Source organism: Rhipicephalus microplus, chromosome 6 (genome assembly GCF_043290135.1).
Source record: "Rhipicephalus microplus isolate Deutch F79 chromosome 6, USDA_Rmic, whole genome shotgun sequence".
In the NCBI taxonomy this organism is placed as follows: domain Eukaryota; kingdom Metazoa; phylum Arthropoda; class Arachnida; order Ixodida; family Ixodidae; genus Rhipicephalus; species Rhipicephalus microplus.
In genome coordinates, this window is record NC_134705.1 from 191,817,121 (window position 1) to 191,844,968 (window position 27,848).

General features: G+C 47.3%; 1 protein-coding gene across 1 annotated transcript; it reads right to left on the minus strand.

The window, feature by feature from the left end:
* Positions 1–237: 237 nt before the first annotated feature.
* Positions 238–14,316, minus strand: LOC119166732 (serine/threonine-protein phosphatase PP1-beta catalytic subunit). The gene is made up of 7 exons (XM_037418059.2): positions 14,165–14,316; positions 7,766–7,897; positions 6,250–6,585; positions 5,202–5,273; positions 3,016–3,167; positions 2,067–2,201; positions 238–748 (listed from the first exon to the last, which is right to left on the minus strand). The coding sequence occupies exons 1-7, from the start codon at positions 14,214–14,216 to the stop codon at positions 650–652; spliced, it is 978 nt and encodes a 325-aa protein (XP_037273956.1). The 5' UTR covers positions 14,217–14,316; the 3' UTR covers positions 238–649.
* Positions 14,317–27,848: the final 13,532 nt, after the last annotated feature.

Below are 27,848 nucleotides of genomic sequence, written 5' to 3' on the forward strand. Positions count from 1 at the left end.
CCTGCAGGCTGGTTACCAAAAGGTTCAAGCCCCCTCCCTACCCTGTTCATAAGAAGTCCAAAACATTTCATGCTCTGCGTACCAAGCGACATCACTCGCGAAACTACAACAAAATGAGTCGGGAAAGCTTGTATCGATTCATATCATAACCGCTTCAGGCACTAATATCGCTCTTGCAGTGTGTGCTCTTTCAATGCCTAAAGCGTTTGTAATATGTCCACCAAAATAAGAAGGGGCGGGGCCGGGATAACAAAAAAAAAAACGGTAAGAATGCAAACAAGATGACAAAATTAAAAAATAAACATTGGTGCAAGATGAGCGTTTTACACAAGAAACAATGACGCGATGAGAGAGGCGTACACATCGAAAAGGAGACCTAAGGGTGGCAACCGAGCTTATACAAATGAGGACAGGAAATAAGCGCAGGGTTGTTCCGCGGGCGCCGCACGATCCGTAGGACAATCGGCCGAACTGGCAGCGAAAGAGGCGGAAGCAACGTGGAAACAGAGGAGGAGTGAGGAAGAGGCGGGCATGTAGCTCTTGCTTTCGGTGGTGGTGGGTAATAGAGCCACTTGTTTGTTGCAATCGAATTGTCTGTCCTCTTTTGCAATGTTTTTTTTTTCATCACCCCTTTTCCCACAGCTGGCGTTCACTTCTTCTTGACTGGCCCCCGAGGCGGTGTCACGGGCCGCCCGGAGTTGAGACCACCGTACTGGTACTTCGCTTTCTTTTCGGAGGGTTTCAGGATCTGCATGAGAACCAGGGGCAATGGTATTAGGAATGCATGTGTTGAAGATAAACTCCTTTCTTCTAAGTTGTTTATGAGGTACATTATACCAGTTGATCATGTGCAATGAGTCATCAAAGAACAGGAGACAAAATGGCAAGCTCCTGAACTCCAGCATACCAGTCCTTTTGCACTTCAACCCACTGAAATGTGGTCGCCACGGCTGGGAATAAGAACCTGTGCCTTCAAGGTAAGTGGCGCGACAAGCCTAGCCGGCGAAGCTACAACAGTGCGTCCTCTGCGTTTCTGTCAGTCCAGACCTCCGTTTGACAAGTGTGGGAGCTCTTTCCATTCAGTTTACCACAGTCACAAAAACTTCTAGCATACCGCAGGACTGCCATTAAAGATACACCCGAGAGAAAAACGATTTCTCTCACAACAGTCAATTACCCTTTTGTAATTCCAAAATCCCCCCGCTTTTCGCGAGAAGTCACTAAGCAAGCAAAGAGACGCTCGGCAAACGAAACGACATGCAAGAAGAGAAGGTAAGTGCCGATACCACTTTGAAATTCCCGCACCAACTGTCGTGACGGCTTGGACTTTGGTGGTAGTATCTACTCTGTCCTAAATAGTTCCGAACCAATAGAAATTGTCATGTCGCATTGGCCATGTCTTTCAAGTTGCCCGTCAACGTTCCCGCACCGTTACTTTTGCTGCCTCATTTTTTCTTTGTGCAGCAAAAGACTGGAATGACCTCCCCCACCATATTGCAGCAATCACCTGTCCATCAACATTTATGCATAGCGTCACAAGCCATTTTTCAAACTAATTCATGGCTTTTTTTATACGTTTTTTGTAACCCCACCCCTTATGTAAAGTCCCCCTGGGGACCTTTAAGGTAATAAAATGAAATGAAATGAAGAGCGTTGTCCTCCGAAGGGGCCACAGGCTGAACATGCCACTGTCCCTGAACACTCCAAATAATCTTTGAAATCCGTGACGTCACGCACATAGATTTCACAACGAAAATTAGAAATGAAACCACTAGCTTGACTTTTCTGCACTAATAGAATTTTCAGCACATGATTTATCAATCCGAATTAGTTCATTGTTTGACATTATTAAGACTTCTAGCACTGTCTGCAAGGCAATCCTAAACAATGCATCCCATATGCTTTCGACAAGGGGCGTCTCACCACATCTTTTCTGACAAGTACATTCCTACTTTAGCGCAAGCGAAAGACATGAAAACATCTTGCCAACTTATCCTTGCTTTCTGCTCTAGTTCTTTGCGCATTGATTTCAACAGCAAGGCCTTTTCGTCCATAAGCCAACCCACCTGGAAACTGCACATCAGCGTCTCATCGACAGACATCATGCCACCAGCATTGTCGAATTCGCCACAATAGTTTGGCGCTGAGAAGAGGGTCACCAGCTGGCGTTTGGCGAAAAACTCGTACCCGTCCTCAACGACCTGCGGAATAAACAAGCATGACACTGCAGCCCACTGGGAGAGAAAGGCCAACAGACAACAATATACGGTCTTGTAAATTAAGCTCGATACATTAAATTAAATAAGTACCTAAGGATTTAAATTTCAGGCTAGCACCCATGTTGGAAGAAAAGGAGTAGCCTCTAAAGCAACAGGAAGACGTCATCACAAGTTCACAGTTAATCCCACAGCTTACATAATGCAAAACTTTGCCCACAGCACCTCGAACGTCACTGTGAACAAATATCCCCCTTCCCTTTTCCAGCTACCGTCAGTACTTATCACATTCCAATACCATTGTGATAATGCCCAACACAACTTCACATGGCCTAACTGGTTTTCAGCAAAACTACTTTCCAAGCCCCGTTTCACTAAATAAAGCACTGTGACAAAGCACATCCTAAGCACTAGTCTTCTGGGAGTTGTGGCTATTAGAGCTAAAAACGCCAATCATAAAACGCATCTGAATATTTCACACATGCAACAGCACAGCAGTTGAGTTGAGAGCTTATACTACAACACAAGAACTGGAGTTTTACATGCCAAAACCACAACATGATAATGATGCAGGCACTCTTGGAACATTCGGGACATTTGGAGCATCTGGTGATTTGTAACCTGCTCAGACATCGTACATTACACAGGCTCCTAGCCTTCTGCCTCAGTCAAAGTGCTGCTGGAATCGAACTTACCACCTCAGGGTCGGCTTCTAAAGCAATGCCTTTCAGCTACACGAGACACGAATTTTCTCAACACCGACAACACCGAGTGGCTCAGCTACGACCCACCGACTCACCTGGTGAGCTCTGCATATTAAGTCGAGGTCGTGCCTGTTGAGGAACTTGGAGACCACGTCTGCCCCAAACGTAAAGGAGACGCCACGGTCGTTCTCGCCCCAGCCCTGGACGTCCTTGTCGGGATCCGACCAGAGCAGGTCGCACAGGAGACCTGCGTTAACCAAGCCACGGGGCTCGTAAGCGACGACACACGCTTGGCAAAATTATGCAGGAAGGCCTCCACGCCACAAGCAATTCACCTGCATGGCTACGGGGGAAAGCCTCGGACCAAGAACATATACCCTTGCGGTAAGTCATCTACTGAACATCACAGAACCGATGATAGCCCCACAGTAAAATTGGCACATTTCAAAGCCATTACTGCAACCGTGTGGTGACGGATGCAAGACAAGAGCATAACTGGAGTGTGAGATGTTTGCATAAATGCAAGTTAGTCCCTACAAGTGAGTACGACTTCAGTAAACTGACACCTCACTCATCAAAGCTGTAAAATGACTCATCGAAGCTGTAAATGAGTAATTTCCTGTCAATTTTCAACATACAAGCAACCAAATCTGACCAAGTGTACCAGCACATCCTGCTGGACAAAGTTGCATGGTACAATACAACACCACTAAACTTCGTCAAAATGCTCCGTACAGAGCTTATTCCAGTGTTTGCAGTGGGTTGCATGCAAATTAATTTAAATTTAGATAGGTGCTTTCACGGCTTAGCATCCCTCTACCGCAGCTAAACAACCTTTACAGGAGGTTGCTACAGACAAACATTTATTTATTAATTTTGAATACTTCCAAAATATTGAACAATTTAAATTTGAATCAAAGCGAATTCCAATTCAGTAATATTGGTTCGAATATTTGCAAGAGCCTACTTTTATTTCCTTACTTGTTACAAAATCAGTCAGGAGCATTGCTTTGCACCTGTGATTGCCAAATACTTGCTTGTATATGATGTAATGATTTGGACCATAATAGCTAAACAAGCATCGCTCCTTTAGCTGAAGCACACCAAACCACTACTGTTTTTAAATGGCTTAATGAGCACACCAATAGTGCCGTGAGAAGGATGCCGATTGGTGCAAAACCACATGCATATAACGAACAGATTTGCATACAGAGATCTGGAAACCAGTTAGCCCCAGCTTGGAAGTGTCAAACATGAGCGCTGACGTTCCAGTAGCCGTCGTTCCATGACCATGCGTACTTGCTCCTCAAGAAGCCCGCAATCGCCACCGCTTTCTTGCGCGAGCACTGCCCCACCAGCGAAGTGCAACACGACTGCTTCCATTTCTCAAACCCAACAACCCAACTCCAGACGAGGCAGAAGCACGTCCATTCTGCAAGATAGCACCTCAAACAGCACACGGGCAACTACGGCAGAAGACACAAAAACAGGACCGCCCCACACGACAGCAGTAACCCTTGCATCCTCACAAAATCCTTGACTTGATGTTGACCCAACAGTTGAGCGAGCGCAGTGCTACCCCTCGGCCTAAGCTGCCACGTTTCTTAAGAATCGCTCTGTCGTGCTGATGCAGAGTGACGCACTTCGAAAGAAAAGCGCTGCAGCCACAGACTATCTGTAATTCGGACACAGTGTTGTGTTATGTTGGAGATAGTTTGAGAATAGTGCTAAGTCAAAAAGGAAGCGTTACAAATTTCAAACTCATGACGTTGAATTGGGAAACAAAGCTGCATGACTTATAAGCAGCATGTTTGGCCTACCATGTGATTTGTCAAATGCGTGTGGCATAAGCACCATATTCAACATTATACTCAACAAGTAACATTCTGTCCTGCATATCCGGGGTTTGTTTGCTGCACTACTTGCTTTGAAACCTGACAGTTTTGGGTGGAGTAATTTACCGCACTCTCGTTCCCACCATCTCCAGTTCATGATGCATCAGTGCAGTACAGACGAGAATGCTTACATGAGAACCAAGATTGCATTTAGAGGCCAGATTGGCAGACTCAAAGCAGTTATTACAAGCAATTACATAGATCACTGAACTAAGATGACTAGCCTCGATTTGCTACACACTTGCGAGCACATTACACAACTTCTTTCACTGTCTACGTAAATTCTCATCAAAGCTTTGCCACTAGAAACACCAGTTTTAGATTTTACACCAAGCACAAGCTAACGAATGGGAAGGCACAACAGAATTGGTGGCAAAGCAACATACCTGTGTCCGGAACGTCTGTCGGTCGCATAATGCGCCTGATCTGTTCCATAGACTGGAGGTCAGGGGAGAGCCCTGCAGTGGTGACAACGTGCCATTTCTTAGCACTAGTGGAATGCCCGACAGCCCCCTTCCCACTCATCACTTTAAGTCAAGAAAGCAAAGCAACGACAATGCACTCAAGGTAACAATACACACTGAAGCAGTGTTCAACCTCAGACATGACAGATACAGATAATCCGAAATAGTATCTGAAGTGAACACGAATTTAAATGCCGCCTGTCTCAAACAGTTCGTGTCCATGAATGTTTAAGGACTGGGCACATGTCCATGAATGTTTAAGGACTAAACACATTGTTCCAGGTATTTATGCTGGCCAATTAGCCCCATTACACAAGACTACGATAAGGGCCAGCTTTGAGAAAACACCCTTTTGCAACAGTTCGTAAAGCTCCACAACTGTGACTGTCATGCTTCTACAATTCTCTTTCAAAAGCTGCATCATTTACAGTATCATCTATGCAACATGCTTCCAGATGCAGGACCATTCCCTACACTTAGCACTGCCTACACGAAAAAATTAAACAAATAAATATTATTCACATAATATTTATGTGAGTAACTTGCTCGTTAAATAAACATTAATTATCAAACAAGTTACACTTTAAACGGGCTAACCTTTAAACAGACAATATATAGGCCGAATATCGTTGGAAAAGCCCACAGCGACAGGATATCGCCATTTCTTGGCAACCAGCACGCGATACAAACACCCACCCAATTCTGCTTTGCCTAAGGCTGCAAATGATGAAACAGCAAATCAAGCAAGTTTCAGTCCTTACACTACCTGAAGCTGGTCTCGTTTAAAATAGAATAAACTTTGGATACAGCAAACTTTCCCAGCTCGGTTATTATGGTGCACTGTTACGAGTACCGACGGTACAGCTTACAAAGCGCACGTAACCACAGTAACTCTAATAACCACGAAGAGCACGCAAGCATATGGTTAAGTTGCTCTTGTGCAGAAAACTAAATGCAAAGCACGTCTCACCGCCATGGCAGCAGAAGATCTTCTCGTCGATGATGGCGGCGATGGGCAGACAGTTGAAGCAGTCGGTGAACGTTTTCCAGAGCTTGATGTTGTAGCGCCGTTTGCACTCGTCGTAGAAGCCGTAGATGCGGTTGATGGATGCACATTCGTGGTTACCCCGAAGCAGGAAGAAGTTTTCGGGGTACTTGATCTTGTAGGCGAGCAGCAGGCAGATGGTCTCCAGCGACTGCTTGCCCCGGTCAACGTAGTCGCCCAGGAAAAGGTAGTTGGCCTCGGGAGGAAAGCCACCATACTCGAAGAGCCGCAGCAGGTCCGTGTACTGGCCATGGATATCACCTGCACGCACACGGAAAGCAAAAGAAGGAACTTTTGATCCCCGAGCTTTAACCATTCGAGATGCTTTGTACACAACCACGTACGCCCCTTCTTGCTAGTGAATGCACTTTTGTTCAAGTTCATTCAGAAGTGTAGTATTATATAAAGCGTCATGCTTGAAATCAACATTTTTGTATGTCTGGTGGACGGCACCGGTTATTTCAGATTGACTGGGCTTAGCGATCCCGAGTTTCACTTGGGATCTTTGTCAAGCATAATTACGGCGTCCGGCACTGGCTATGACGCAACAGTCGCAGTTCTCAAACGCCCTGTAGTCTGGTTCACAATACCGCTGATGATGGCTCAAGTTGATGCGCGCTTACCGTTTTGTCGTGGTCGCATGGTTGTGCCAACCGTATGCCATTTGCTGTGGTACTTTGTCACCTTCCGGTTGTTCGCCTCGAGTCTCTACATAATGACCAGACGATGGGTGCGAGCGAGGTCGGACGTGTCTTCACCCCCCCCCCCCCCCCCAATCAAGATTGTCACGGTTGTCCAATGGCATCTCCATCTCGCTTCCTCTCCCTCCCAATTTGTTGATGCCCCATCAAGATTGTCGCGGTTGTCCAACGGCATCACCATCTCGCTTCCTCTCCCTCCCGATTTGTCGATGCCCGGTTGACCAATGACGGATGTCTCGAAAAACACCACTCTGCTGTTGTCCGCATGTCTTCCAGTGGCAGACTGAATGAGCTGGCTTTTGTCGGTAAAGGGCTCACATGCCCTTGACAGATGTGGCATCATCTATCGCTTTGATTTCTAGAAGCGGCACCTCGCTCAGCAGTATGTGAGCACCTGAACATATATTGCCAATGACTGCTTTAAAGGCTGGGCAATATATATATGAACTTATTTTCATTAAGATGCAACTTCACTATTATAGGGTGCGAGTGTATACACATGTGGACCCGGCAGAATAAAACACATTCGGTTGTCCCTCAGAACCGTAGCTTGTGTCCTCTCTTTGTCCAGTCTTCTAGTGCCATTCTATACTGCAAATTATTAACCAGTCAGATCGAATGCGCGCCCTACGATGGACAAATTTGTACTCACCGCAAATTTTGAGCTGTGCCTCAAGCCTGTAAATTATTAACCAGTCAGACCGAATGCGCACCACTACGACGGACAAATTTGTACTCACCACAAATTTTGAGCGGTGCCTCAAGCTCAAGCAGGATTGGCTGGCTGAGGAAAATCTCCCGCGACTTTAAGCAGAGGCCGCGAACCTCCGCCTCCGTCAGCTGCACAGTCTTTCCTGGGCGGCATCCCCGAACTGCAGGATGGAAGCGTACGAGAAGAAACCATCATACTTCAGCTTCACACCGCCCGTTTTGGCACAGCACGAGCCCACGCCCGTCACTGTAAAGTCATACAAGTGTTCTAAGCTTGTCCACATATACACCAGGGGTCAAAAAATATATCCTGCCAAAAAATGAACATACACAGGAAACGATAAAGACAGAAAAGAGGCTAGATCACTGTTTAAAATCTTGAGTGAATAGTAGTGCGAAGATTACATACAGCGATTGTGACATGACCAAGTGACCACATGGGTGCATATGCTTGAGCCTGGCATTTGTGAATAAACAGTCGGTAGCCTAATCTCTTTCCCGTCTTCTCCGTTTCCTGTATACGTTCATTTTTTGGCTGGATGTGTTTTCCCGATGCAATGCACTAATTAGCCCCAACAAAGAACGATATTATATACCAGAGGTCTTGAAGACGCACGCTGTGTACGTTTCACTAAACCCCCAGTACTTTACATAAAACATTTCCGCAGCTTACATACATGGCACTCGCATTATTTACACACCTGTTGAAATTAACAGAACATTGTTCAGGTAAGCTACAGAGGTGAAACTGGTCTCAAGACTCCCTCTTAACAAGGCTCCAGACATAGTAACCATTGCACAACATCTCTACATTTCGGAATCAATGCCCAGATTTCAGTCCTGTTGGAGATCAGTATCAATATGTTTCTCGAATCCAGATGCCAAATCCCTTCATTAGTTACTAAAATGTCATTACTGCAATGTTGTGTAACATGTTTTTTGCTCACAAACCCATTATGTCAGACTGTAACGTCAGTCAGGTTTGGAGCTGCAAACTCGTCTCCACGAGTATCGCGCCTCGGGGAAACTACCGGTACGGAGTTGTCAGCCTGCCGCGGTAGCTTAGAAGCGTTGTGCTGCTAGCCTTCAGGTCACCGGTAATGGCAGCTGCATTTCGATAGGTGTTAAATGTAACAAATGCAACAACACTCGTGCGTGATTATAAGGCATGCACACCATAGTGAAAGGCTCCAGAAATTTCAATCACCCAGGGTTCTTTAATGAGCACTTAAAATGCAAGTACACAGGCCTCCCGTATTTCACTTCCGCCGAAATGGGACCGCCGCTGTCAGGATAGACCTTGCGACATTCGGGTGCTGGATCAGAGCACTGTAGCCACAGTACGCCCGTGGCAGCTAATAAAGGCATCTCCAGAAACAATGAGCACAGATACAAAAGCTGTAAAGGTCAGCAGATAGCACAAAGCAGGATTACAAAACATCAGCTAGACGTGCAATTACATTTTTCTTTTTTTTTTTGCGTGTCCACACAGTACTTGTTACCTCCCATATAACTTTTGGGTCACATTTTTCAGATGCTCTAAATAATACTACACGAGGTTTTACGTGCCAAAACCACCACATGATTATGAGGCATGCCATAGTGAGCTTATTTTCACCATGTGGAGTTTTTTAACACGACCTGTCATCACACCAGTACACGATTCTCTAGCATTGCGCTTCGATCAACATGCAACTGCCACCGCTGAGATCGAACCTGCAATCTTTGGGTCAGCACTTGTGATGCTCTTAGGAATACTCTTTTTTAAGGGACACTAAAGCTTAAAAAAAAAACCTCATTATTATATTGCTCTCTTATACATAATTGGGAAGCACACAAAAGAAAACACACAAGGGAAAGAAACAGGACAAGTGCTGGTCTAACTGAAATTTTATTTGAAGGAAAGTGCACGTGCACGCGCACGCACACACACACACACACACACACACAAAAGAAAATCACGCACCACACATATATGTATGCTTTCCTTCAAATAAACCTTCAGTTGTTAAACCAGCGCTTGTCCTGTTTTCTTCCCTTGTGTGTTTCCTTTTTTGCACTGCCCAATTACGGATAAGTTCTAACTCGCCCACCTTTCAGTTCTACTCTGATTTCAATATCATCACACCAGGTGTGAGAAGACACTCGGCAAGCGGAAAAAAACTAAAAAAAAAAGCTGGCGAAGATGCGTTGCAAGTTCCTGCACCAAATGCTATGCCGTCACTGGTTTTGAAGACTTTTACCAGGTCCTACACAAGTCTTCTGACGGAGCTGTCGACTTGTCACACCAAATTGCAGGGAATTTCGTTGAGCCAATAACGCGAAAATACGAGAAACACTGAAACGTGACGTCACGTGTGGTAATTTCAGGGCAAAATTAAAAAATGAAGCTTTGATCTCGATTTTCACCTCTGTTAGCAAATCTATGACTGCAAAAATAATGACATTAGAGAGACTACAACTTATCACGGCAAAAGCAATTCATTGTTTTAATTTAGTGTGCCTTTAACCAATTATGTCATTGCTCAATATATGAACACTAGCACATGGAACATCAAAAAAGAGTTAAAAGTGTCCGTAATTCTTTTGTCTCTGGATGTATGTATCAAAATGTAGCATTCAATGTATGGCTATAGGAGTGAAATTGATAAAAAAAGGGGAGTGACAGGATAAAAAAAAACCTCCCAGATGTCATCGTCCACTAATCTGCCAGACACATTGTTGAACCAAAATACACTGGACCACAGACCAGCAGCAAGTTCAAAAAAAAAAAGTGACTGCCCAAAAATTCCCTACAGATGATTTACCAGCAAACAAACTTCCAGTCCCAATGTTTATCACTGGGTCAATTGTAATGGTTCACTAGTCTTCCTCAATTATTGGTTACGTCTGTCCTGAAATCATAACTGTGTCGCCTGTGTGTTCCCTACACTTTGAGTACTTGGATTTACCTAATTAGCTGAGGACATGCACACTGGAAGATTTTGCGTACACAAGACTGACAATTTCGGTTTTACCTGGCCATAAACCACTTTGCTGTATAAGAGCCTCTATTCTATGTTCAGTCTTCAGTCTTATTCAGGACCAAGTAATAGGCCTGCTTTGGCTTACGTCTACAGTTTGCATCCCATCAGCGTAATTTCCACTGGAAAGCTTATATCAAGGACCTCTCTAGGCGCCCGATTCGTAGCGACACGACACGGTCTCGAGCAATTCACTTTCTTTAATGTTGGCAAAGTGCTGCGGGGTTCAATGCGCTGATGTGGTCAAGAGTACCACGATGTCCCGAATCGTCGCCTTTTTTTTTTTTTTTTTCAAGTAACTGAACGCACTCCACCGTGGACGATCCACTAGGTGGATATTTCGAGTCCCCAGTTTTCTCTGCTGCACTGCACAAAAGCACTACGGGCAGAGTGCACAACACTCCCTTGGATGTGTGGACACCAACCATCTGAATGGTGTGCAGTAGTTTTGTACAATGGATGCACGCATTCTGTTCAATGTAAATACATCTAGTATTGAAACAAATGACTAAGCAACAAAATAGAAGTAAGAACTTTGTGTTTGCCATGCCTTGTTACAGCTCAGCTTTGTTGTTCCACAAAAGAATCACACAGACCATTTATCACTCACTCTGCCCCCCCCCCCCTGCTCAAACTATTTAGAGATGTCTACCTCACTCTAATTCTTAAGAATTAGCAAAAACGAAAGGTTTCCTTCAATGCCACTCTCCCTATCCCTCTCACACACACAAACCAAGGCTAAACCTCAGGAAGGATGTTATTGCGTGATGCAATGCTGTTCCGAGCTATACCTAACTGCAGGAAAGGGTGTTGTAGAGGAAAAAAACAAAAAAAAAACGGGGTTCTTAAAAAGAGCTAGCGTCTTTCCGGTTTTCGCGCACGCGCGTGCCCCCCCCCCCTCCAGACCTCCTCAAATGATGAGCACACTTCAACAAACGAAAACGACGACAACACAAGGGAGAGGGGCCTTAGAAGAGGAGAGACACGGGACCAGCGTCTTCTACGGTACACGCCGAAGTCGCATGAAGCACGCTCGAGTCGCCCCCCCCCCCCCCATCCTTCGCCCAAACCCTTCCACCCCAATTAGGCGGAACAAATAACTCCTGGAACAATGTCCCCTCACGTGGCCGCGGCAAATCGTTTACGGGGGGAGGGGGGGCATCGCAAGAAGCCGAGACAAAGTCGACGGGAGACCCGTCGTAGCGTAACCCAAAATGCGCAACACTTTAGCATGTACTACGAAGAAGCGTGGAAGAAGAGTCGTAGGACACGAGACGTATGTGTGTGTGTACTGGGAGGCTCCAAAAACGGGTCCTACGAGCACTAGACGCAAAGGAATAAAAATAAAAGTGACGCGGGCGAGAGAGACAGCGCAGCACGTGTTCTGCCTCGCCAATTAGAAACAATGGAGCGCGCAGCGCCAGGGACGATTCGTCAACCGGTCGCCCCCGTTGCATGCGCCGGCGACAATCGGGTTACCTCAAACGACCTAGACGGTTGTCGCCCGAACCCGCCCCGGGAAGAAGCCTTCCATATCTACAAACACGCGCACCAATTTACAGTTTTTTTTTTTTTCTTTTTCTCAAGGTGTCGATCAATGCAGAATCGAACTTTTCGTGCTGCACCAGACATGTTCTAAAGACGCAGCGCTCATTTCGATAGGCTTTATTCGGTTATCCATTCACGAAACCGAAATACCCTGTAGCACTCGATTCGCGAGAAAAAAAAACACCCGTGAAGCGATACTGCGTTTCCCGAGGCAAGACGAAAATCGTAGCGCAAAAGGACATACAGACACGAAAATTTAGCGTGTGGGCCAAATTAGTAACAACAGCGATCGCACAGGGTCGCGTCTAATCCAAGCTTTGCGCATCTGCGTCCCGTCTCGAAAAACTAAAAAAACGGAAGAGCCGGACGGCGAGTCGCCGCTTCGGTCGATTTCCGCGTTTCACAACACCAAAGAGAGGACGGAAACGGTCTAACCTGGCCGCATAGATTACCTCGTGTTTATTTTAAATAGCGGCGGGATGGGGCAGCACGAAGGAACGGAGGGGGTAATCCCCTACAGACGCACGAAATCCTTCGGGGCCGCGACGGATTTTGCGCAAGAACAAAAAAAACCCTAGCAAAAACGACGGGACAGGGATCATGAGCGCCCCTCCGCTTACCCTCGCCCCGATGCTCCCCCAACCCCCGCACACACTCCCATCCTACCAACGGCACGCAGTACAAGCCGAGGCGGGGCACCTGAGCCAGCTGAGGACAGCTGGACCCCGTGCCTTACCCGCGCCGTCACCAGTAAATGCCCACGAGATTTTCAAGGTTAAAATACAAGCGGAGGGGGGCGAGAGGTTGCCGCTCCTCTCGGAGCGAATCTCCGCGATCACCAAAAAAAACCACTTCGCCCCCATACATCGCCGAGCGGCGGTAAAAAGAAAACGGGGCGACTAGTTTTATCTCGCGCTATCTCCTTGCTTATTTTTATTTGTCGGGGCGCGAGCTGGAACCCGTTCGCCGATGCGACACGCTCGCTGAGAACGAGCACGGCTAGGCGGTGGCGATTCAGCTAAGCCTACCCACGAGACCGAGCTGCAGCCGGGAGCGCACTGCAAAAAAGCGAACGGTGCAAAAAGGTCGCACCGACGAAAATTGTCGTAGACAAGAGTTCGCCGCGCGCCGAAAAGGCTTAGACGCGCGATGCGTCACGGGAAAAGAAAGCACGGGATGTTTTTTTTGCGTCGCGTCGGACCAAGGTGCGGCTGCGGAAATAGGGGCAGGTTCACGGATGGCGAGAGACGAGCCTTGGCAGCGGCCCCGCAACTCCCGAGGTTGCGAGCATGACGGGGGGCCTGGCGCGCAGTAACGATACTGCGACGCGATGTGCGCTTTATCCGTCATAGCGAGCGCAACGCTGCATGTGAAGAGAATACAGCGAGAAAACAACGCCCCAGCTTATCGCGACAGGCACATCCCGCGCACGCGAGCCCCAGGCATCGGCCATTTCTTTCGTACCACCGTTCTCCCCCTCCCTCCACTCCCCGACCAGCGCTAAGTAGGGTGCTCGCGTTCTCGAAGCGGGTTCCACGAACGTTTACGCGGGTGTGACCACGGTTACTGCCAACTGTAGCCTCGTAAGAAAGCCATAACCTCGTCCTTTTGCGCTTCTGAAGCCGCGTCGCGCGGTTACAAATGAGAGATATAAGAAAAAAAGAACCTGCTCCAACGGCCGCTGCTGCCAGTGACAATGACAGTATGCAAGGCAGAGAAAAAAAACCTGCGCCTACCGGCGTCCTAAACAGAGCCTAGTTGGGCGTGAAACAACGCTCGAACCCGCTCAACGGCGACTCCGAACATACATTCACTGCTTCGAGTGGTGAAACGAGCGTAAATCGAAGGTTTTCTCACCTTCTAAGAGCCTGGAAATTATGCTGTCTACGTTCAGGTCTCCCTCCGCCATTTTCACCCGCTGATGACATCAAACGCGCTCCAACAGAGACCGACGGCGCATGCGCGGCAGTCGGTGCGATCGCCGCGCCACGGCGCGTAGTGCGGCGTGCACTCGCGAAACAGCTTTTATTTTTTCTGCTCGTCTTGTTGCGTTGTTCCTGTTTCTTTTGCGGCGCCTCTCCGCACCGCCAGCACAGATGGCTTCCGGAGTACGTTTTATTCGGCGTTCTTTTCCGCTATCGGCCCCTTTGGGAATCGGAAACACCCTCCTTTCTCAGGCGCAGTCCACTAGTCAGCCATTCCCAAAGGAAAAAACACACACCGCAGTCGTTGTCAGTGTTGTAAATGACATGCACTTTGCCCACTCAGACAATAAATGCTGCGAAAAGAAATGCCGCCACCGCTCTCCTGCTTTGAGTAGGCAAGGGTCATCGCTCGAAGATCGTCCTTATGAAATGTAAATGCAGAAACATCAACAGTATTCATCGAACGAGCCATCGTGTACCCTGTATGCTATTTGGTTATCCTCCATTCCCACTGCCCCCCCCCTCCACCCCCATCCATGTTTCTTTAGTGATTTTTACTGAAATTTAGTAATCTCAAGGCTCGACTTTCTGCAATGCTTTCAGTTAATTTACAATTAATAATACGGTAATTGTACTATCAGCCTGTTCTGGCGTCTCTCGTAATCATATGGTGGTTTTGGGACGTTAAACCCCACATATCAATCATCAGCCTTCTCAATCAAGTGAGCTATTATGCAGCCAATTGTTCCTATTTAAACTTTTAACTATAGCTGGTTAATTTTGCATTTGAACAAGTGTAACACTTTTGCTATGCCCACTAGAACGGCAACATATACCTAATAAATGAAAAGACAAATGGATGCGAACTCATCTTACATGAGTATATTTATCGCAGGAAACATAAACCAAAACAATTAAATACATTGTTTTTATTGAATGTTAATTACTCCTCATACATTATCGGGAGTAAAATAACGACACTGCACGAATTATCTGTGACACGCTATTTTGTTATAGTTCTTCAGCTGTGAGGGAATAAAGCAACGGGGAAATGGGTTGAAGCAGCTTTATATTAAGAACGAATCGTTGTGATCAAAGTTTGAAGTTTATATACGCAAGTAGAAATCTTGAGGCACACACCCACTGAAGGAGTGGAGCACGCACACACCACATGCACACACCCAGGGGTTTAAAGACACACTGAAGGCAAATATTAAGTCGACGTTGATTGTTGAAATAGCGATCCAGAAACCTCGTAGTGATACGTTTGTACCAAGGAAGTGCTTATATTGACATAAAATCACGTTTTAGTGGCGAATGTTTGCAGAGTCCTGACTGGCCCTATATGTATGACTCCCTTTAAAGAAACGCATTAACTCTCTCTCGGGTCACGCGATTCCTCGACAAGAGTAATAATGTTCACCAGAGGGAGTTGGTCAGTCGCGTCATTGTATTGCGAACTAAGACATATCAGGCCAAATACGAAGAGGTAGACATGGTATGCAGTGCGTGTGGAGTGGAAGAAGAAACTGCCGAACACTTGATAATGTTCTATAAAGGGCTTCACCCTATAGTTCAGGATGATGGCGCAGAGTTTTTCAAAGCACTGGGGTTTAGGGACAGTGAGGGCAAAATAGACTTTAAGCGGGTAAAATTAACTAGAAGGAGGTTATCCGATTGGTGGCTTAAGTCAAGGCACGAGTGAAAATTAAACCCTTCACTGCAAAGTACGAATCCTCAACCTCACTATTTAAGGGGAAAAAAATAAATGTAGTTTTTGGTTCACTAGGTATTACGGCTTATTACGGCTTGGTGGCGCTAGCCACCACCCGATCTAAAGGGTACAGCCATATCCATCCATCCAAGAAGAGTCACATAAGTGGCAAGTTAGGACTCCCAAAACGGAGTCAAATGACTGTTTCTTTTCAGTTTTTTTTTTTTTTACACATTGAACGTTTTGTTGTCAGACAACTCATTCGTGCCCATTCAATTTTACCAACAGTCAGGGGGGCAGTGGTTTTAAAATGGGAGAAAAGTGAGCCCCGCAACTGGCTGCAGCTAAAAATTTCCATTATAAGGTACAGAGTAGCCGATCCCCCTTGTGGGTATGAGCCAAGATCTTCTTGGCGGCGAGACAAGAGAAGTGCGACACATCCGCAGTAGCTCACGAGGGAATGGGATAAGGAAGGGTTTAAAAAGGACAGGGTGAAAAGTAAAGATAGAGAAAGACGACGATCAGGACAAGATCGAAGGAGTCCGAGGACGGGGCACCACTCGGCGAGGAGACTTATATGACGTGGTACGATTAATTGATTGGCGCCTCACGATCCATTCGTCAATTAGCCCTGTTACTATACATGCACAACAACAAGTATTTCCGCGACGCTTCACTTGGCCCGTAGTAACACACGAACGAGGCGAATAAGGGACGAAGGCTCGGCGAATGCACCGACTGCCGTGCAACGCGAGTCTCCTCTTCCATGACGTGGTCCAGCACGTGCTTAGCATCCTGGAGAGAGAGAGAGAGAGAGAAACAACATTTTTCGCGCATCCGGCGTGCGGGAAGTCACCGGCCGCGCAGGGCGCGGGTATTCCCTATCTAAAGACTATGGCTCATAGTCCTATAGTCCCAGGCCCTAGATCTTGAGGACGTTGTGCTCTGGCTTGGCGTTGGATACTCGGGCTCCTCCGCTCCCGTTGTCCGGGGCGTCGGTTCCCTTTCTCGTCTGCTTTGCCAGGGCCTCCTCAAGCCGCTGGATGGCCCTTCGTTGTGTGTTTGAGTCTTGGGAGCATCCTGGAACGCCAGGGGCCGAAAGCGGCGCCCCCACGGGTTTGACGCGAGTAGGTTGCTGCTCCGGGACGTCCGAGCACGCTAGTGTCTCGCTTTAATCCCCCTTCCCCCTTTATGCCGGATCGTCAATAAAGTTGTTTCACTCACCCACTCTTCCATGACGTATGATCACCGATGCGAAGTGAATACGCGTTGGGGACTCCCTGGTGGGTGCGAGTGCACTCGGAGGAGCGACTTGCACGAAACCGTCACGTGACTTCCGGGAGCTCGCGTGTGCAGAGTGATACAATACACTCAGCACCACGGGTCAGTTCGATACGCCATGCATACGTGGGCTTTCTGCGTTCAGAACGGAATGCACGCCCGTGCATGGAAAAGAAGAGTGCACGATATGCTTGTGTTTTTACAAACTCTGTTGTGTGGTGCGCACACGTTTCTATGCAGTGTGGACACATTTATGTCTATGGTGTGGACACTCAGTGTTGAAAAACGTGAACTCATCGTGTAAGTGTCGTGCTATGTGCATGTGTATATATAGCCTTGTGTTTGCTACAAAATGTGCGATTTCGACTTTTGTGTGCAAGACAAGAGGAGTAGCCGGCGCCACGCATTGCCACCAACCTCTCCTTATATACATTTAATTAAAAAAAAATAGTAGTGTAACACCTCGCGTATACGAGCGTGCGTATGGGATCGAGGTTTAAAGGTTTGTTGGTATTTGGGCTTTCTATATAAAGGAACCCTAAACCACGTCTAGCCTGAAGACGAGGCAGTGTTTTCTATCTCGCCTTCACTACCCTTCGTGAAGGCGATATCTCCTGTACTCGCCGGGTACTTCTTCAAAAGGCACGGGTACAGTGTAATAATAATAATAATAATAATAATAATAATAATAATAATAATAATAATAATAATAATAATAATAATAATAATAATAATAATAATAATAAGAAGAAGAAGAAGAAGAAGAAGAAGAAGAAGAATTGATGGGGTTTAACGTCCCAAAACCATGATACAGTTATGGTTGGACTGTGCCCCACGGGACGGCTTTATGCTCTCCCATAGTGAAGTATCAACCGCTTTTTTTAAACACAAACAATTCACTACTGATATCACTCGTATGTAGACCAATCGAGTGTGCGTGTCGTAATGACGTCACGCGAATCCCATTTCTGGCGTTACGAAGCGCTCCATAAAGGCGAGAAACGTTGAGAAAATAACACACTTGTTTTTTTTTTGTCTTGTTGTTTTCTTTTTTGTATTTTCAGAGGCTCTTTAGGGGCCATGTAAATGAAATATTGTGGTCAAGTGGTTTGAAATATTTTATTTGTATTTGTTTGTACGGTGAGCACGTCAGTCGCCTCTTGGCTCTCTCTGGCACTAGAAATCACTCCATATAAGTAATTATTTGTTTATTTAAATAATTATTTATCATGTGAACTTTTTGTGTTCCCAAGCAGCTCGTAGAGTGGGAGTGTTAATATTGAATGAATAAATTAAACTGCTTTCGTAAGACTCAGTTCTACACAAAATGGCATCAGGGAAGGAAACAAGTAGACCACTTCCTTTATTCCTCCAACAGCGTTTTTTTGTTGTTGTTGTTGGAAATTCTTGTAATGCATTTAAAATACACCTTGATTAAGTAAATCCTATAGCTGTTGTTGGTCCCTTTCAGAAACAAATGAATGAGCTTTGCTAGCTCTAAATTCCGGAGTATACAGGCGAGTCATCCAAAACGATATACCATGTTGCCAGGAGGGCCGTTGGTGGCTACATTGCGCCAAGTTGGCTACTTTTCGACCCATTTGGCGACGAAGATTTCCAGTTGGCACCATTACCATTTCATGGCTTACCTTTAATCCTTTTACATATTCAAAGTTCGAATCCAAGTGTGTTTTTTTATGTACAAATTTGTTTCTTTTTTTTTCCTATTTCGTGCGATAGTTGTTGGAACCACCGGCGGTGGAGGACTATACGGCATCGCACGCGACCTTTGTGATCCCATAACAGCTGTCGCTTTAAAAAAAATCGGGGGAGGGGGGGGGAGGAAGGAAGCTAAAGCGGCATATTCAGTTGTCGCTAGGAGTTTGTCACTTTCACATCGTATTGAATCGATCGGCTTTGACTATTGCGTCATCGCACACATTACTACTTACGTCAGACGTTACTTCGTTCGTAAAGACAGGCAGACAGACAGAGAACTTTATTCCTGAGAAACGCTGCTCCTTTAGGGCAACGTCGCGGGCCGCTCCCACGTAGGAACGGGGAGGCCTAGCCTCGCCGCCGCATCGTAGGCTCTCTGGACAGCTCGTATAGTTGTGGTATAGCAACTCTGAACTTCGTAAGGCAGAGTCCCAATCTCCTTCTGGGAGCCGACTTGGGTCCCGCAACGAGGGGCACTGCCAGAGCATATGTGCTAAGTCACTAACCTCGCATCAATCAGGACAGGTTGAGTCAAAAGCCTCTGAGGAGACTATGCCGAGGAAAAATAGGCTTGGATTGGACCTGGTCTGGAGCGTTCTAAACGTGATGGCCTGAGGTCTAGACAACTTGTGGTGCGGAGGGGCGAATGACCGCCTGCTCAACTGGAAGTGTTTAGCCACCTCACTGAATGCAAGTAAAGCGTCCCTGAACATCTCACTGCCAACCACGTTCGTAAAGAAGGGAAGGAATACAAAGTGTCTGTGCCTTGGGTTATGCACGTAAGATACAATCTTCGTTGTGATCAAATTTCGACGTGGAGTTCATACTACATATACTAAGTTGAGAATGCCAACCCACACCACCTGCCTGCCCGGGCCGCTTAGCTAACATTCTGAACTACCGGATGAACTTATTCTGTATACATGCGGTATAACTGTAGGCGCTGCTATGGTAGCGGTGCTCGGCTGTTCACACAAAGGTCGCGGGTTCGACTCCGATCGCATTTCGATGGAGGCGAAAGGCGATGGAGAGAAACGTGATGTCAGGGTGCAGCCTAAAGATCACAACACGGCCGCAATTTCCCGAGCCCTCCATTAAGGCGAGCCGTAGTGACATAGCGGTTTCGATACGTAGGCTAAAACCCCGGATATTGTTATTACGGCGAAAGCATTAGATGATCATCAGATGCGTAAACTGACCGTCGGCGCCCCGTGGCGCTGGCGTCAAGACGAGTGATGCGAATTATCATCACACGGTGACGTTAGCGCAAGACGTCGGAGATCGTAAAAAACTGTGACGTCAGCGCACGCCATCGGCGCTTGTTCAACGGTGCGCCATCGCGGCAAAGCTATATTAGCTGCGGAAAGTCTTTGGAAGGGGTCTCGCAGGAACAGTCCATCGACCAAGAAGGGAAAACAAATACAGACGGTTTTCACATTCGAGTCTTCTTAGGCGAATGCATAATTCTGACCCTGTGATGTTTATATTGTTATTGCAGAGATGCTGTGCGCTTATTGCCACAACTTTGCACCTCACACCCTTCCACTAGCAGCGTTTAGAAGCACACGTTGAGGACTTAGTGGGGCATTGCTTCAAAAAAAAAAGGGGGGGGGGGGATTGTGCAAAGAAAAAATGTAGCATAGTTTAGACCATGAGCAGGATTCCTCTTCGGGGAGAGAAGGAGAGGTGGAGGGGACAAAGGTGCCTCGCTTCACCCTCTCCCTATTTAGTAAAAGTATGGGTGAGGCTGTGCCTCACCCATTCTTAGGTAATGAAAAGACGCCCCCCCCCCCCCCCCGCGTCAGACACCTCCACCCATGAGAGACGCCTCTGTATCCAACGTTAATCGAACTTTTTCCTTGTCTGCATCGACCTCTATGCGATTCTCTCGTCAAGAAACCCGTACAATAGTACGAGATATCTACTACGCGAACCTGGCCCGCTAAAGTTCGATTACCGCGGCGCCGGTATACAGGTTCACTCGCAAGTATCGACGACGTTGCCAGGCCAACGGCCGCACGGATGTACGGGAGAATCGGGAGATTTCGCAACGCGCCGCTACAAAGGAAGGAACACTGCGCAGATACCGGGGCGCTGTTGCAGCAGAACTGTGCTGTGCGCAGGATGTGTCAACTCCTTGACCCTGACTGGTCATCGTCGTGGTCACGTGTCCTGCAGGGACGGACGAGGAGAAGACGGTTGCAGCGTCGGTCAATGCACGCGTGCGATGCGGTAGGCGCGACGTGTGACAGTTGGCAAACACTGTGCTGCCACGTACAGTGACAACGCAAAGCACTGAGCTTAGAAAGTGAAAGAAATGAAAGGGGCCTTCAAGTCTCTTCTGCATTCGCCTAAAGGCCTGACCACACGTACGCGTCGCAGCGTCTCTGTGCATGTTCTCTTTTTTTTAGATGCGAGGCAGCTCTTTGACTAGCCTGTGTAACGATGTCCCTCCGTCCGCAACGCTCCACTCGCCGCAGGTGTTGGAGCGGTGCCAAGTAGCTCACGCCCTTTTAGCAGTGCACGCTGACGTCTCTCTCGATCGCCTGCCACCCGCTCTCCGCGTGTCAGCTCTCTCTTTCGCTTCTCCATCTCCACCACTCGGAACGCTGGAGCCCGCTCCTCACGTGGGCATCATCTCACCCGCGCCACCTCTCTCCATCTGTCGGCGAGAAGAAGCCGCGAGTCTCGAAAATCTCGCGGCGCCGACAATGTGGACAGCGCGCCGCTGCTTGCCGCGTGATCGCGCCGACGCAGAAATTCTTTTTCGGAGGAGCGAGAGGTAGGTTCATCCGTAATGCGTCTCTATATGTGCTTATATGCACATATGCACGACGCACTGAAAACTTTTGGAGTAATTAGAATCCCCCCCCCCCCCCCGCTACACCAGTGTGTCGATTCCGTTGAACGCTCCACCCCAATCACTGCCTCAAGAGCCTAACTGCACCCAACGCAATTATGGACGGCCTCCGTGATCTGAGGGATGTGAAAGCTATCTGCACCTTGCATGGTTTTGTAGCGCCTCCGAGATCACTCTACGTTTGACCAAGCGGCTATGCCATCCGATGACGTCATCAAGCGACGGCCCGTTATGCGAAGTCGCAATGTCGCCACGCATCTCTGTGACCTGCATCCGGTGTCGTTATGGCGTTGTGTGGTGGCCTCATCCCATGATGATGATTTGTATCGACGTCGGCGACGCCGACTGTCAATTTTCACGTCCGATGAGGCATCTGAGGCTTTCACCTTTTATAAAATAATCATATTAAAACGTCCTCGTCAGGTGCACAAATGTGTGAAAGTGGCATGGAGTTGGCGGCTTTACAAGGCTATACGCAATACCTAAAGATTCGCGTATACTTCTTCCACTGTGAGGCGGAAAACGATATATGTATAACATTAACGTATCCAAGGACAGCAGCACGAGTGAGGGAACAGAAATGGTATAATCGATATTATAGTTGACCTATCTGCGAAAAAAAAAAGAACCTGGGCAGGCCAAGAGGTGTAGATGACGTTTATGGATGCGAAAGTCTTTATAAACTCTGGTGTATGCAACGGACCACCTAACACGCTGATTCATGCCAGCGGAATGAATGTCAAGGGAAGGTATAGGGAAGCTATAGGCACACCTTTCCACGATATACTGGTATACCAACCATCTCGTGAAGTTCTTGCCATATCAGTGGACGCATTGGTCGTCAGCACATATGTGCGCATGACGTAGCATATAAATGCGCAAAAGCTTACTCCTGACTGCGTGACCCGATCGCTCAGAAGTGCACAGCTCACGGAGCTCAACACGTAGCTCTGACGTCATCCGAAGAAGAGACTGCGGGGGCACATGCGACCGAGTGATCGAGGTGCTGACGTGAGAACATCGATAGGTGCGCTGGCTGTGATACGTGCATAACTGAGTGTGATTGTGACGGTAACTGCATGCGCAAGCAGGAGGCGTTAAATAGCAGCTAGGGTATATAAACTAGCTGCAGCACGAGCGCAGAGGACGTGGCTCATGGCTGAGTGAGTTTCGCAGGCAGTACAGAACACGTCCTGCATAACTGGTAACGCAAGTCTGTGGACACTCTATACAGATCAACGATTATACGATAATTGCTGCTGAGGTTTAACGTCCCAAAATCACCATACGAAGTTTGTCAGCAAGCACTGTCATTTGAACGAACGAAACAAAGCTAATCTCTACCCATACTAAAAATAAAACCATAACTCACATACGGGTCATTCCTGAAGGATGTTTAGTGTCAAGATTTTAACATGCTTATACGGACATCCATAATAAATCGAGACGCCGTTTTTGAATAATATAGTATGTTTTTTTTTTCTCGGTTATCTCTCAAAACATGGTCAACACATGGGATGCCTCAAGAAAAAAAATTATTAGGCCAGTCATGCCTGTGTAGTCCCGAACATGCATACTTAAGAAAATTAAAAAAAAAGAAATGTGGAGTGGTGATGTGCGGGCCGTGGGGCGAAAACGAGAGGCTCGCGGGCCACGTGTTTGGGACCCCATGCTCTAGATAAATTGTGTACCTATGGCCCAGTAACGTAAGCAGGGGGGGGGGGGGGGGGCTAGTTTTCGGGGAGTTCAAACCGTGTGTTTTACCGATAATAAGTAATAAAAAATAGGTGTTTTTCAAAGCCTTAAGTAAGTGCTCTCCTTTTCTCCTCCTCCTTTCAAAAATTCCTGGCCAGCAGTACACGGGAACTCGGGGTGGAAACGCACACGCTGCAACAAAAGAACTTGTCGCAGCAGCACGCAGTGACGCGTAAGCAGAACGACTAAAGTTTTGTCATGTCGATTTGATTTGTGGGGTTTAACGTCCCAAAATCACTATTTCATTATGAGAGACGCCGTAGTGGAGGGCTCCGGAAATTTCGACCACCTGGGGTTCTTTTACGTGTACCCAAATCTGAGCACACGGGCCTACAACATTTTCGCCTCCATCGGAAATGCAGCCACCACAGCCGGGATAGTTTTGTCATGTCAATGACGTCACGTAGCTTCGCCACAGCGAAACTATCGTTAAACCGAAACTAATCATAAGAGGCTATCGGTTGTGACAGGATACACACGGCCGCAATGTTAAACGTATCTGTCGTGCGATCAGTGGTGCGTGCATTCTTGCACAACCTTCAGGTAACAATCGCATGCGTCCACAGTAAACAGATGCAAGCGCAAGGTCGATTTCAATGCGGTGTGCCACTGTGCGGACCTGCTACCGCATACGCAATAGGTGCGATATGCGAGCCCCTTTTTTGCGATCACGATTAATTTCTTTCTGCATCGATGCACGTCTACCTATTCGAGCTCGCATAGGTGCGCGCATGTTGTACAAACATCCTGTTTCACGAAAACTGTTCAGCACTGTGAAGGCCCGAGCTCCGTATAACCGCTACAACGCCGCGGCGGGTTTAATCTTTTTTACGGAATGCTAGCCAGAACTTGATTAATCCGAGCCACCAGCTACAATTTTTCTTTCTTCCTACCGTGTGTGTGTGTCATTGGAACAGCTGTAAGCATGATATCTGGAAAGCTAAGAATAATCAGCTGAACATTTGCTAACGCTACGTATATCCTGGTATAGCTGAGCTAAGCCACTGCCATTTTTTTTTAGATCGAATTGTTTAACGAGCCGGGATATTGAGATAGGGATGTTGAAACAAAGAACAGACTATATCGTGGTCGGAATGCTATACGCGATTCCGCCTGTTACTGCAAGTGTGATACGCGAGTCTTATGGCGACAGGCTTCCACGAGGATGCACATTTTTTTAATGCGACATAATGCGGATCAACGATGCGTTGGTTTCGCTGTTGCATCACATCCACCGCGTATGCACACCTCTCCACCGGATGCAGTGTAACTGAGAACGAAAGAACAAACAGAAAGAAACAAAGAACTGCTTGCATTGTATACTGCAGCCACCGCAGGCGCGTATACGTATACACCAGTACACGTCCTGTTATCATATATCGAGGCACGCAGGATGCCCCTGCCGCGCACACCTTCGTCGTCTGCTATTTATAAATGCGCAGCTCGCTGTCGTCTGCTCGCGCTTTTGACGTCATCGGACGAATCGATGCAGCCTGCACGGAGTGCGGGCGGGAGTGTAGGCCTCGCCGAGGATGTTATACGTCGTTTGCGAAGCGCCATCCAATATATATTAACGACTTTCCCGCACCTGCGAGGGCGAGCGAGCAAGCGAGCAGTTGGTAAACAGCGACGGTGATTTTATGGCGAGTGCGTCACGCATATGAGCGTCTATATATAGCCACATATCTAGGGACGAGGTTTAGTATGTACTTCTGGACGCTGCGGGGCCGCGGGACCACGATCCGGTGCGGTGAATTACGCAGTAACCTATAGAAGCGTACGCTGTTGCAATAAGCAGTGGAAGGGAAAACAGATGTATAGATTATATAGACTATTTCACCTAAGACACATGGGCGCGGCCATCTTGGGCTGCTAAGCCGATGTTTTCTTGTTTTTCTTTTCATATTGCAACGTGAATGAATGACCCCATGAAACATGATATGGACCAATCCAGCCATTTTCGTATAACATTCGAAAGTCGAAGGTTAAAAAAAGAAATCTTCGCTTTTCTGGGGGGAAGTGATTTTAAAAGAAAAGAAGAGAAAAGTGAGGCCCGTAACTGTCTCTCAGGAGGAAGACACCTCAACAGTAGCTCACAAGAGATGGGGTAGAAAAGGGAAATAAAGGGTAGGATTAAAAAGGTAGAGAGATAGAGAGAGAGAGGAAGAAGAGAGCGAGGCGCAGGGACAGCGAACGACGAAGTAAGGAGAAGACAGGAAAGATGGACACGGTTGCAAGAGTCCGAGGACGGGGCACCACTGGCGAGAGCTCTTGTCGGCGACAGGAGATGGCGTAGGGCTAATCCAGTCGGTCAGAGCTACGCTGTCGTCGTCGTTGGGGGCCGGCGTGAGGAGGTGGCGTGTAGGACCAGCCCAGTCGGCCAGAGCTGCGCTGTCGTCGGAGATCGCGAGGGCACAACCGGTCGACACGGAATCCAGCGAGCGAGTCCTCTTGGCTCATCTAAGGTGAAGGCGCGGTGACATCTGCGCGGCTTTGAATGCATCACACGTATAGCACATCTTCCCGTGCCGCAATTTCGGGGCTGTCGAGCGTGACGTCATTGCAACCATCGGCGTCCTCGACGGACGGTCGCCAAAACAAAACCCATGCGCAGAACGAAGGCCAAACGCTTCTCCTCTCCACCTTCGCATCGAAGAATTTCACTCTCATCTTTTTCATCTTATCTTACCTTTTGAGTGAATTCGAGCACCTTCCTGCCATTTTTTTTTCCTTTTACAAACTTCTCTGCGAGATAAGAAATTGTCTAGACACATACGCAAACACCAAGGACGCGTATACATGTGCACTTTGAAATCCATTAGGATATATCCGCATGCATATATATGGCCGATGTTACTAGTTTTGTATGTTCTGTAAGAATCTGTTTCTGTATTCACACTGCAGGGAGATGAGTTGTACTTCAAAATAGAGCCTTCAATGTTCAAACTAAAGCTACACAATGACCAATTTCAAGCCGACAGCTGGCCAAGTTCGACAGCGTATAGTGTACTAGAGTAATGTTATCATTTACAAGTAAACTATAGTGCACAGAGGCGTTATGATAGGGTAAGGCGGATTATCGACTGAAAATTGGTGCTATAGCTGATGTTTTGTGGTCGACTTTATGAGTGGTGGAGTTGGGTAAACAACATTTGGGTGAATGGATGAATACCTTCACTGAAGTCTTTCGGTCAATGACTGCCCGCCTAAGGTGTGAGAAGGGGTAGGGTTGGCCTGGAATAATTGGGTGGAAGGTCTGAATCATCTTGCGGCGGGGTTGTTAGGGTTTTGTCGTGGGGGGGGGGGGGGCACATGCACCACTTTTTTCACCCGCCTCATACACTTGTGAAAAATGGGCGGTGCAGTTGCCTGCAAATGTCGCAAGGCTAGATCCGTCAGCAACCTACAACATCCTAATGCCCGTTTCGTTGCGCTATCACTGTTATCAAAATACTCCATTATCAAACTACCAACAAGCCTAAGTTACATCTTAAAACTGAAAAAAATTAAGATTGCATGCTTTGTCAGTCAGTGGACTTGAAATAGAGTGACGGTAAGTATGACCAATGTCAGGTGCCTCTTCTAAATATGTGTAAGTTTTTTTCTTTATTCTATGCTCAATCCATGTAAACTGATAATCAACAGCGTCGTTTCGACCTCTTTGAGGAGTGCGTATTTGCCAACCTTCTACGATAAGCACGAACTACATCTCAAACGCTATCAGCTTGAAAATTTGTATCACGTGCAGAGCAGGACGCGAATATTCCGCACCAACCACCATTAATCATCACGACCGCCAATTTCAATATCAAGGTCGTATGTACGTGAAGAAGAATTGACGGCCGCGAAGCAAGAGAGCAATAAACACCTCACAATACATCAATAACACCCTAAAAAAGAGGGCGCGGTGATCATTATACGCACCTTTCGAGCCAAGGCAGCTCATGCGTGCACGTACGTACTTAATTTTCCCGGGGCGACGTGTAAGCGCGAGCACGGAACGACGGTCACGCTCTCAATTTTTTTATTATTTTTTTCTTTTAGAACGAAAGACAACGGTCAGAATCGCTCAACCACGTGTTCTCACAGCGATTCTTCATGCACGCCACGGCAATTGTCGAAAAAAAAAAAAGATGGAAAGCCGCAAACGAAAGAACAAAGCGAACGCCGCCGACGTCGGCAAGTCGTGAGCGTCCAAAAAGAGCAGTATAGCGTTTCACTTTCATCGTCATTTCACGAAGCACGACCGCGGTTCCAAGGTCGCCGGTGCGGCGACAGAGGGCGGTA